At 34.2% G+C, this 12579-nt stretch overlaps 2 protein-coding genes across 6 annotated transcripts; both read right to left on the reverse strand.

The window, feature by feature from the left end:
* Positions 1-1295: 1295 nt before the first annotated feature.
* LOC107030221 (transmembrane 9 superfamily member 2-like) lies at positions 1296-5097 on the reverse strand. Its single transcript, XM_015231588.2, has 7 exons — positions 4844-5097; positions 4497-4537; positions 3760-4342; positions 3457-3594; positions 3211-3367; positions 2201-2685; positions 1296-1839 (listed from the first exon to the last, which is right to left on the reverse strand). The coding sequence occupies exons 1-7, from the start codon at positions 5005-5007 to the stop codon at positions 1623-1625; spliced, it is 1785 nt and encodes a 594-aa protein (XP_015087074.1). The 5' UTR covers positions 5008-5097; the 3' UTR covers positions 1296-1622.
* Positions 5098-6045: 948 nt separating this feature from the next.
* On the reverse strand, positions 6046-12172 carry LOC107008358 (E3 ubiquitin-protein ligase KEG). Of its 5 annotated transcripts, XM_015207361.2 has the most exons (6): positions 12028-12163; positions 10462-10524; positions 8822-9201; positions 8096-8187; positions 7288-7761; positions 6046-7115 (listed from the first exon to the last, which is right to left on the reverse strand). In XM_015207361.2, the coding sequence occupies exons 3-6, from the start codon at positions 9191-9193 to the stop codon at positions 6200-6202; spliced, it is 1854 nt and encodes a 617-aa protein (XP_015062847.1). In that variant the 5' UTR covers positions 9194-9201; positions 10462-10524; positions 12028-12163; the 3' UTR covers positions 6046-6199. The 5 variants fall into 5 exon arrangements, with proteins under 5 accessions (XP_015062847.1, XP_015062846.1, XP_027769788.1 ...); XM_015207360.2 differs by lacking the exon at positions 10462-10524 and having other exon boundaries at positions 12028-12172; XM_027913987.1 differs by lacking the exons at positions 10462-10524; positions 12028-12163 and adding an exon at positions 11937-11999.
* Between the last annotated feature and the right edge of the window lie 407 nt (positions 12173-12579).

The raw sequence follows: 12579 nt of genomic DNA on the forward strand, positions 1-12579 counted from the left end.
TGTATATATATATATATATATATATATATATATATATATATATATATAAACAATTAATGTGGACTATATATTGTTGGATTCTTTCAACAAGAATTAAATTATTGTAATTACTTTATTGGTCTTCTATATTGAACATACCAGTCAAAATGTAGAGAAAAATCTACCTTATATTATTGGAATTTTGAATAGGTCCCCTACTAATTAAATATCCAATCAAATGTTTTTTTTATTATTATTATTATAGCCAAATATTATTATAAAGAACATATACTTCAATATAAATTATACAAGGTATTTGGTTTGAATTTTTTTTGAAAAGTTTTAATTTATAGAGGATGACTATCTCACCTTTTGATTTTCTGGATATTATTGTTTCATTTACATTGGTTATTTACGTTATATATTATAGTTAATACTTTTCTTTTATTATTGTTTTTTTTTTGAAATCTTTTTTTGGATTCAAAATTCTATCGAAAATAATTTTTCTATCTTTGCAAAGATAAGATATAATCTATGTACATCTTAACCTCTCTAGACATCACTTGTGAGTCTATAATAAATATGTTGTCGTTGTTGATATTCTTATATTTTTTTTTGGTTATTTAACATAAATTAAATTATATAGGTATTTTTAAAAAATAATTTTGAAAAGGTGTTGGTTTCGTAACGCATTTGATTAGGTCTACGACGTAACTTTCTATAATACGTTTATAGTGAAATTAATGTTTCTTTTGGATCAGGTCAACAAATATTGACAAATTCTTCAACTTCCATTGTAAGACACTCTCTCCCATTCGTACCTATTATTGTTTTACTGATGTTGAAGATTAGTCGTCACCTAATGAAATTCAAAAATGAAAAGTTAACACATAGAAAAGTCATAGAGAGTTTTATAATACTATATATATATATATATATAATTTTAGTTATATATAAATAGTGATTTTTTTTTATCAAAGAGTGTTCAAATAGACGCCCCCGATCCTACTAAGCTCTATCTCTAATCATCACGAAAGAAGTGAAAGTACCATAAGATAACATAAATTATAACACTAAAGATTGTACCAAAAATCAACAATACTAGTAATAACAAGCTAGACGTGTATAGGCACCTATTCATTGACGTGTTTGCTTCAGATCGTGGAAATTTATGGGATTTCAAATCTCTTCATCGATGTGTACTTTATGCTAAGGATATTTTTGAAATTTCAATGTTTATGCTTTAAATGCTGTTTCTGCGGATAGTTTGGTCTCACACCAATAAAAGATTTTTCGCCAAATTAATTAGTGGGAAGAGTAAATTAATGTATATCTTTTACAACTTATGTCCCACGGACTCTTCAAAGATGTCTATTGGTGCGTGTCGAATCCTCCCAAAATAGTGTATTTTTGAGCGATCCTGCATAGGTGCGATAACATTTATGGAAAGTCCGAACAACTTAGTTTACAACAACCTATACATCAAGCTTTTGTTTCCCATATACTTAGACCTAGTGACACTTTAATTTTCTACCTAGATAGTCCTCTCCTTAAACCTAACTATCAAGAAAACTAAGGTATAAGTGACCAAATTTGGAGTACACAAATATACACCCTTAACTATATATAGTCTATAGTGTTGTTTACTCACACTTGATTGATCGATAAATGTGACGAACAAAGAGCAATGATGCGCGGAAACCAATGGTCCCGAACATGAGGAAGAAACCATAGCATATGCAAGCCATGTATCCAAAGAAAAACGAGGTTTGCATGAAACCAGACATGCCTGATCTCGCGTAGTAGTACAAGCAATAGGTGTAGATAAATAGGCCAGTTGATCCACCACAGAGAAACGACCTGTTAGCGAGGGAAAATTTAGTCGTTAAAAGTCATGTTCCAGTCCTAGTAGCCAATAACTACCAGGAGGGGGAGAACTCATCTTAGGATCAGTAAAAATGAACTTTCTTTGGTTGTGTTCGCAAGCTATATACTGCTTCGGACTTTTCAAAAATGTTATTGCACCAGTGTGTGATCCTCCAAAAATGTAATACTTTTGGAAGATCCAACATCACCTGTTTGACATTTTTGAAGAGTCCGAGCAACAGAATAACTAATAAACCTAGCAATAAAGAGAAGTGACATGTAACTGTATATAGACATTTAACTAAAGCCAAAAATATGAAACATGAACAAAAAAGAAAGAAGCTTTAATTCAAACCTCCACCACCATTTATGATCTTCCGTGGCTAGTTGGAAATAAGTCGATGCAACAGTGACAAACACGGTTACTATCAGCAGAAGAATGAAGACTATAAACAACATGCTGTAAATTGTGTAGATTTTTTGACCCCATACACTTTCAAATATGTAATAAAGCTCGACGTAGATGGCACTAAATGGTAAGAATCCTGTCATTGCCATCTGAGGGATGGTGCTACGGTACCAAGGGAGTACTGGAATTTCTCTGGGATACTTTGTGGTTCGACATGGAGCTTGGAAATTTGTTCTGCTATTTTTGCCAGCAATTCCGCCTAATACGAGCAGTGGAGATGTCACTAATGTCAACATAAGTACTATTAACATAATTGTATTGAATGGTAGAGCAGCAGTAGAACTATAACTAACTGCAACAGAATTGAGAAAGCAGAACGTTAACGCGAGAGGCCCAAAGAAGAGACATCCTGTCCAGATCAGATTCTTTACCTGTTAAAGGCAGAGTACTTTCAAATGTTAGCTGATCAATCAAAAGCGAAAAGTGCAAAAAACACCAAAAGTCTGTTGGAGCTTTAAGCGCGAAGCAGAATTAGAGGGTGATCACGCTTTTGAACAAGCCTTTAACAACATTATTATATGCCCTCTTTGTTGCATTGAAGGACAATAACTATTCATATATATGATAAGTCATTGCTCAATATATTGACCTTTTCCGATTAGAGGCAGATCCACGATTTGAAGTTTCTAATCTAAAATGTTAATGAATTTTACATCAATAATCTATGCATATTCATATGGATTTGAATACATATTCATATGCTTAACTCATAGCCAACATACTAAGTTCCCCCTTGTCTCGAGTTCCACAACAGTAATCTCAACCGTGGATTTGAACCTTGTCGTTATGAGCAAGTAGAATCAGTTATGATAACAAAAAGGCATGATACACTAACAAGTTTAGTGTCTAGATGACAATATCTCAGCAACTATATAAGAGAATATTACAGCACTTACCCAATTAGTTCCTTCAAGCTGGCAATAGAAAGAGGTTGATGTGTATCCGCCAACGCCAGAAGTGAGTGCATATATAACCAGCAGGGCAGTGAATAGAGCTCCTCTATTGTAAGGATAAAACACCCCGACAAGCGCCATCAGGAATATAAAAATTGTCCTGTACAAGATATACGATATACAATAATGCAAATGTTTCTTGTATTAGACTTTAATTTATCAGAGCAACAGATTTCAGAGGACACTAACAATGTAAAGAGCTGAGCACCACAACCGAGTGCTGCAGCAAACAATGATTTGTGTTTCGGGAACCTAAAGACATCACCGTGTATGTACTTCCATCCCGTCTCCTCTTGATCGTTAACTGCTTCTTCATCATGTGCATACCTTTTGCATACATTGTCAATTGAAAGAGTTATTTCTCGAGAAAAACAGATATAACAGTCATATTTCACTCTAAAGGACAAGTTTTCTTTGGAACCGATGTAACAACATAGGGAGTTTTGACTGTAGTTAGTTTTCTTTTTTGAAAAGGAGGGATAAGCCACTTACTTGACAAAATCATTCTTAAGGACTCGCATAAGAATCGTGGCAAGGAAGCCGGTTAAAAGGAGGACAGTGACACAAGAATTGATAATCGAGAACCAATGGATATGCGGTAGAGAAGTCTGCAGGAACTTATCCATCCGATTCTCAAACAGAATATCTGTTCCCTTCCATTTCGCGGTGTATGTGAACTCAGCATCGACTTCCCTATCCTCTGTCAGGTCCAATACAGAATGTGGATCCATTCGTGCAGTGATCTCAATAACACGGTCCCTATTATAGTGGATATCGAAATGTATGTGTTTGTATAGAAAGTAGTTGTAATATTTTGTATCCTCTGTCACTTCCCTATTCTCAACTCTTCCGATAAGGCCCCATATGGGCAACTCATCGTAGTACATCTCAAAGTAATAGTCCTTATCAACTGCTCTTCGAAACTGAGCAACTTCATCCTTTGTTAACTTCTTTCGACAAAGAATTTCCGAGTCTTTATCTACCAAGAAATCGAGTGCATAAGGACCACTCATGAGTCGATCCCCATTTAAAACTTCACCTACATCTTCCTTATTTTCTTCTAATTTCACATGATCTGCATATGAACTCAAGTAACATAAGTGTTCCAACATACATCTATCAAAATTTTTTATACAGGACTTGAGCTCTTACAACAGACATACAAAATAATTTACTCAGCTATATTTATCTAATTAGGTTCCACATCAATACAATGTTGTAGAATGAACCTGGTATGCAGAATGGCAGATCATAATATCTGTAGGATTCACTGTAAAACAAGATTTGTCATTAGAAAATGATAAAGTTTGTTTTACATATTCAAAAAAGGCACAACACAACTCGTTGTCCAAAAATGTCAACTCAGATTCACTAGTCTAGTGACAGAGCTAGAAATTTATATAAACAAATTCGAAACAATACTAAAATGCCAAATTCAACCCCCAATTTACATGACAATATTTGAATTTCGAACAATAAATAAAATAAAAGTATGTTATACCAATTCACATAGTATAATTTTCTTTCTTACGAGCTCTGCCACAAAAAGGATTCGAGGAAGGGTAAAAAAATGTACCTGGGATTGTGAAAAGGGCCAATTTTATTAGCAAAAAGAGGAACATGATCTCCTTGTTTATAGAAATGATCATCAAAGGCATTGTAATCTTGGATAATAAAAATACGAAAAATAATTAAAAGGATTAGCATGCAAATCGACAAAATAACATGCACTTTCTTCATCAAGGAATTTAATTAATTCTTGAGAAATACAAAGAAGATTTTTATTTTATTTTTTTACCAAAGAAGAATGAACGTGTGCATGATAGTTTACTAGTTAGTTCTCAATGTTATCTCTTGTATCAAATATATATCCTAAAACAATTAAAAAGGTTTAAATAAGACCATCTTGATTTTATTTCTAAAAGATGGTGTCTTTCTGTATTTTTATTAAGCATCGAAGGAACAAAAAAGGTCTGCACTAAAAATGTACAATGGTTATTCTTAATATTCGACCATGCACTTTTCCAGTGAATTGGTTTGGTGAAAATAAAATGTCAAATTTTATAAAACATATTTTTCATTTGAAAAAATCTATTAGTGTTAGACCTTTTAAATTATTTAAGGGTACATTTGAAACTTTTCAATTACTTGGGGGTATGCTTCAAATTATTACAATATTTGTTGAGAATACATTCTCCAACATGATTCCAGATATGGTAAGTTTGTTAATTACATCACAATAATAGTAAGAAGTATTATCAAGTATATATTCTTTCTTACTCCTAATGTGGTGACTTATTAGTGGTCCAATGCTTTTATTCTTATCTCTGTTTTTTCTGTTAGAAGTGGCAATATTTTTGGTCTTTATGTTTTAAACCGTTCATCAAATTGGGTGGAATGTGTAATTACAAAAAAGGAAAATAAATTAATTTTTTATATATTAAACGTGTCCCATCAAAAATTTTAATTAGATGAATAAAATGTCTCAAATTTGAGTCCTTAAATCAATTCTAAAAGAAGCATTTTCTTTTTTCATTCAATGAATCTTGTACGATGAAAATTCAAATTAGCTGAAGCCTAAACAAGCATCGAACACTAATTTCTGAGTAAGGATTGACTAAACAGAAAGTTTAAGAATTAGAAAAAAAAACTCTGTATCCTTTGTATAAGGACAGACTGATGCACTAAAGCTCGCCTTTATAATATAACTAGGATTCAAGTGAAAGTAGTACTCTACAATGCTGCTTTTCCCTTTTTGATTACAATAGAGAGACTATATATTTCTGATATCTGCAGAGCTTTGTATTAAGAAAATATGTACATACATATCACAAATTCAGCATAATAAAAAGTTTACAACATACTATGATGCAAAGTTTTGTGCCACTGCTACGAAATTTACTCTTTTTTTTTTTTTACCAACAAGTACAGATTACCTAGCACCTTCCTTAAACAGGATATTTGGCCGAAGCCAGGCTGGCTTGCCACCAACCTCACCATCCTTAGTACGATGATCGTGATCCTTCTTCAGCTTCGCATTAATGCATTTTCCTACAGATACACCAAGCTTTGCTGCTGTAAGTAGGCTAAACGCAATAGAAAGTGGTCGAATACACCAGTGAAAATCCTCGAGGTGCTGATACTTCTTGACAATGCCAGGACATGTATCAAATGATACTTCCATCACCTCATCTGGATCAGCTAAGAAAGTATTAGGTTCATCACCAAATACCAACCTTCCTGGAAATTGAACGACAAGACAACCATTTGGAAGTATCTGTGATATTCTACCAGTAGCCCATCCTCCTCCCCATTTCTTAGGCCATTCAAACCTGGGAGTTTCAACATTTGATTTCAATTGCACGAATTGTCCCAATAAATATGGGTCAACTTTTTCGACTTCAGAAGAATGTCCTGTCCATAATGTTTCTAACCCTAAAATACCAACACTGATGCTTCCATCACGCTGCACCGAGTGTAAGATGCCCACAGAGAAGTGATTCTTACTTTCATTGACCAAGCGCACCCAATCCCCAGTTGCCAAACCACATGTAACCCTCTCTATGGTTGATGCATTTACCCTAAGAGGGCTCCGTAAATTGGGGACTCGTACCAGAACAAATCCATCTCGATCAGTATCTTTCTCGAGACCAACAACACTTCCTTCCAACACAGGCAAATCTTGAGAATTTCTGGAGTTGAACATTTTTCTGGAGCGAATAGTATCTCCCACTTGAAGATGATCTTTTGAAAGGAACCATGTGGTAAAGCCACAGGTTTTGCTTTTCTCAGACAGAGTTCCTCCTATGTCGCTCCCCTCTCCTTCACTATAAGCAGCATTCTTCGAGCTGCCAAAGGTGCAATAAAATTTTTGAGAACTTTACCGCGAAGACACACACACACACACACACACACACACACACACACACACACACACACACACAGATATATATATATATATATATATATAGAGAGAGAGAGAGAGAGAGAGAGAAAAGTGGGGGTGGGGAGAGAGAAAACCTTTCAAATGCTTGCAAAATGTCCACCATCAGAGGTCGATTGCGGAGATCATACTCAAAACAGCCATTGAGAATATTCTCAATAGCAGTGGGGAGGCCACCAGGAAGTTGTGGCTTTTCTTGGTTTATCACCACCAAACGGTAGATATCATGGACTGATTTACCTAACCAGGGCTGAACACCAGTCAACATCTCGATAACGCTGCATCCAAATCCCCAAGCATCAGTCTCACAAGTTATTGGGCCTCTAACCTCAGGTTCCCACTGTTCCGGAGCCATGTAATTCGGAGTCCCACGCATTAGTGCTAAATCTGAATCAGGTGGTTGAACTCCAAGAAGAAGATACGGTATACCAAAGTCTCCGAGGAACACTTCATCATGTTCGTTCAGAAGAAAATTAGTTGGCTTAAGGTTCAGAACCAAGACATTCATTGAATGCAATTCTTGTATTACTTTAGCCAATTCAGTACCATATCTGTTAAGACATGAGCATTCTGTATTAATAAGTGCCAATTTCATAATGAGAACTTTTAGCTTGCTGATAATAATACTCCCTCTGTTTCAATTTGTTTGCCTTACTTTCCTTTTTTGCCCGTTCAAAAAGACTGTCTCTTTTCTCTTTTGACAACTCTTTAATTCTAACTTCCAACATATGTTTAAGACTGCAAAAATTAAAGGACATTTTGGTACATTCTACATATCTTTGGTTTAAGACCACAAGATTCGAAAGTCTCTTTCACTTTCTTAAATTCCATGTCAAGTAAGAATAAAACAAGCAAACTGAAACAGAGGAAGTATAAGTTTATCACCTAAGCACATCAGGTAACTGGAGCTTCCCTCTTTTCAGACGAGCCATTTTATCACCAACTGATCCCTCATAGGATCTCATAACTATACAGATCTATCCACAGAAACATTATTCAGAAAGTAAGAACAATGAGAAAATGAAAAAAAGGGTCCCTTATATTTAAGGTTAGATTAGTCCCTTAAGTATGCACTGAAGGGTTTTAGTCCTTCAAGTCTGCTGCCAAAGATCAACAGTTTTGGTCTCCGTCAAATATTTACCGAACTCTTGTCTGATAGATTTGAAGGGAACTACGAAAAAAAGGAAATTAGCGGGAACTCACATTTAGAGGTACAGATTTTGTAGTCTATGCTATTTATTGTTCATTTTAAGAATCTGATGCAACTTTTATAAATGTAATTTCGGCTAAAATTTTATATTTTTAGTGTCTAGTGCAATTTCTTAAGTTACATATTTTAGGATTTGATAGGACTTTCTTGGTGTTTATTGCATAATTTTGTTTTGCACTGTTTCCATCAAATATAGCGAATATAAATTGTTAAATATCTGACAGAGACTACCAGTGTTAACTTTTGGCAAATTTGAAGGACAAAAGATGTTCTGTGCATGCTCAAGGGACAATTTTAAACTTACCCTAAAAAATAAAGGACTTTGTCATTTTCTCTAAGAACAATAAACAAATTGTAAGGCCCCTATAGAGCTAAGCAAAATAATGCAGACAGAATTTCACCTTTCCAGATATTACAGTGATACCATGCAGCCAACAAACACCTTGGATTTGTTTAGACTTCAACTTCACCCATAAATCATCGAACTTGCTTAAGAAAGCCTTTACCTGATCCTCATTTATAGGATGTAACCTTTTTACAGCTACTTCATGATGCTCATCATAATCAGTAGCTGATTGATGATGTGTGGCTGACCAAACATCACCAAAGTATCCACGTCCGATCCTATGTTTAAGTTTGATTGAAGCAGGATCAATGTACGGACTGGCTGGGGCAGGTGCAGCAACAACAGTTCTAAGATGATCAGGATCTCCTTCATAAAGCTCATAATCGAAAGAGGCTGCCAAAGGATATCCTTTCATATCTTTAGCCATTTTCTCAGCTATGAAGGCAAAGAACAAAAACCAAAAAAGAGCATGAGATCAACACCCACAACTTGCATTGCATGTTACAGGAACTTCCACCAGTAAATAAAACTGAATTGTTCAATTCCTCAAGCAACATTTCTAACACAATGGAAATAGTGTTTCTTTTAGGAAGAACAGTTTAACCTATGACACTCTTTTTGTGAAGAAATGGTTCTTGGGCCTAACTCAACCCCAAAAGTTAGCTTTATCCATTCAATCAAGGATGTAGGACATTCTGTTCATTACTTTTTATAAGCAATAAAGTTCTAAGTTCATTATAAATATGGGATCCTGTTGTTTTTGTAATTGACTCATCTAAATATATCAGATTGAAGGAACATCAAAAAGAATCTTGATGTGACTAGAAAGCTTTAAGCTTTTACAGATAACTTCAGCAGTAAAATAGTTATCTGTTCATTACTTTTTATAAGCAATAAAGTTCTAAGTTCATTATAAATATGGGATCCTGTTGTTTTTGTAATTGACTCATCTAAATATATCAGATTGAAGGAACATCAAAAAGAATCTTGATGTGACTAGAAAGCTTTAAGCTTTTACAGATAACTTCAGCAGTAAAATAGTTATCTGTTCATTACTTTTTATAAGCAATAAAGTTCTAAGTTCATTATAAATATGGGATCCTGTTGTTTTTGTAATTGACTCATCTAAATATATCAGATTGAAGGAACATCAAAAAGAATCTTGATGTGACTAGAAAGCTTTAAGCTTTTACAGATAACTTCAGCAGTAAAATAGTCAGTAGTTTCAATCTAAGACTAGATTTAGGCTCTACAGATAAAATAAAGAGATCTAGTAGTGGCACATTTCTTCCATAAACCATATATAATTTGAAAGTTCTAATTTCAGCACGCCCATCATCTTTTGATGCCTACATAGCGTCCCTGAACAGGTTATACGGAGGAAGTCATTTTGGAGATCAGATCCCAAAACATTTCCATTCTTTCACTGGTATAATGGAAGCCATGCACATTAATCTAGTTTGTGGGTCCAGGACTGCAGACAACATTAGTTTCCCAAAACCTTTCTTATAGGTTTTTGACAAAGTAGTTGTCCATGCTTGCTAAAGTAAACTGACTAGAAGACGATGCACAGGAAAGGAGAATAAAAAATTTACATGTAGATGCCCTCAACACATTACCCAGATACACTCGTCTAGTAACTAAGTCTCTAAACTAAATAGGATACTATTCCATGAATTAGTAAAGAGAACTCACAGTCTCTATTATGTGAGGGGTATGGTACGATAAAAGACACCCATGTGATTTGTTGTGGGGATCCTACAGTGATAAATAGAAAACCCATTAACAAATGAAGATATATCAGGAAGCAAAGATTAGTTGAGATAGAAGGAGGATAACAGTTGAACTACCAAACATGTCCCCTGTGAAAATCTTACCCATCTAAAGAGCACGTAGACCTTCTCACGAAGAGCTACAAAACAACCAAAAAATTAAATCAAACCTAATGCTTTCCTGAAGTCTACTTCGACCTCTTTCACTTGATAGATTTCCCCAAAGACATCCTTCTCTACCCCGCCACCAATCCAAATCCCCCAGTGAGGAGCCCAGAGGTGGTCAGTTGCCATGTCAATTACACAAACTAGTGGATGATTTCTGCCTCCCTTACTCCTTAAATGGCTACCCAATGCATTCCCTAGTGAGTCCTCTATTTAATATTTGACTAGTATAGCTTAACACTTCCATATCAGTTACCATTATGTTAATTATAAAAGGCATGTAGAATTGAACTGACTCCCTACTCCTCCTCTACTTGAATCACGCATTCTTTCACAAGAATCAACAACAACAATATACTCAGTGTATTAGAAGTGTGGCCTGGAGAGGGTAGGATGTACGCGACCTTACCTCTACCTTTGAAGGGTGGAGAGGTTGTTTCCGATAGACTCTCGACTCAAAAGAAATTAGTTGACTCAAAGAAAAAGAGACAAAAAAATAGAAAATGTTTAAAAACAAGTGCAGCAACAGATATTAGTACACCTTGGGGGAGAAGGGGTCTTCCACAAGAATCAACATTTAGATAATTTTTATAGATATAACACTGCCAAATCAGTATATTATACATAAGCCTTAGCATAAATACTAACTACTGTTTGTTCAAAGCTTACCTTTTTAGTTTCAAACACAGCTAAAACACTTTTAGCAAAATTTCACAAAAAAAAAAACACCATTCTTTCACAAGAATCAAACTCACCCATCATATAGCACTGCCAAATCAGCAAACTATATACATAAACCTTAGCAAGTTGCCCACACTCTCCAAAAATTGTCACGCCCATGTCGGATCCTCCAAAAACGCACTACTTATCAAGAATCCAACACGCACCCGACAACATTTTCAAAGAGTCCGAGCTAACATACAATAAATACTAACTAGTGTTTGTTTAAAGTTTCCCCCTTTATTTAATTCCAAACGCAGCTAAAACACTTCCAGCAAAGATTGAAAAACAAACACCATTCTTCCACAAGAATCAACAATTAGATAATCAAGAATCAAACCCCCACCCATCACAGCACTGCAAAATCTACTAATTAGTGTTTATTAAAGTTGACCTTTTTTTCATTTCAATCACAGACCACAGCTAAAAAAAACACTTACAGGCAAGAATTGAATAAATAAAAAACTATTCTTTGACATGAATCAACAATTGGGAAATCAAGAATCCAAATACCCAATAAAGAAAAGCTGCTATATCATCAAATTATCAAGAACCCATGTAAGAAATAGTACCAAATTACTATGGAAAGAACAAAAATGCTTACTTGAATTGGTTGATTAAAAAAAATTAGCTTTGAGAAACGTGAACGGAGTTATCATAGAGTGCGTTAAGGAGTGGCAAAATGGATTACAACACAGAGGAAGCAAACAAAGGCGGTGCTGTCACTATGGGACGGATTATTTTTTTATTTAGTATGATATAATTTAATTTCTTAACAAATGTAATATATTTTTTATATTTAACTAAAAAATGAAAATAATCATTAAATTAAAATAGATAGGATAAGAGCTTTGGAGCTAAAGTATTATATTAAAAATGTCATCTGTCCTCTTAAACAAAATCTAATTGATTTTTTTATTTTTATTTTATTACTTACTATAACTACAATCCATAACTTTATTTTTGTGAAAAAATTAAATTTTATTGACTTTTGAATTATGTTATTATCACTACAACAACAAAATCAAAAACTTTAATCCCTTTAAGAAAAAAAATTACTTTATCAAATTTGTACTGAAATCAATTTTTGGAGGGGAATAAGCAGAGCAAACAACACAATTACACGTTATTATATCAATTTACTTTTTATATTATG

Source organism: Solanum pennellii, chromosome 1 (assembly GCF_001406875.1).
Source record: "Solanum pennellii chromosome 1, SPENNV200".
NCBI classification, from domain to species: domain Eukaryota; kingdom Viridiplantae; phylum Streptophyta; class Magnoliopsida; order Solanales; family Solanaceae; genus Solanum; species Solanum pennellii.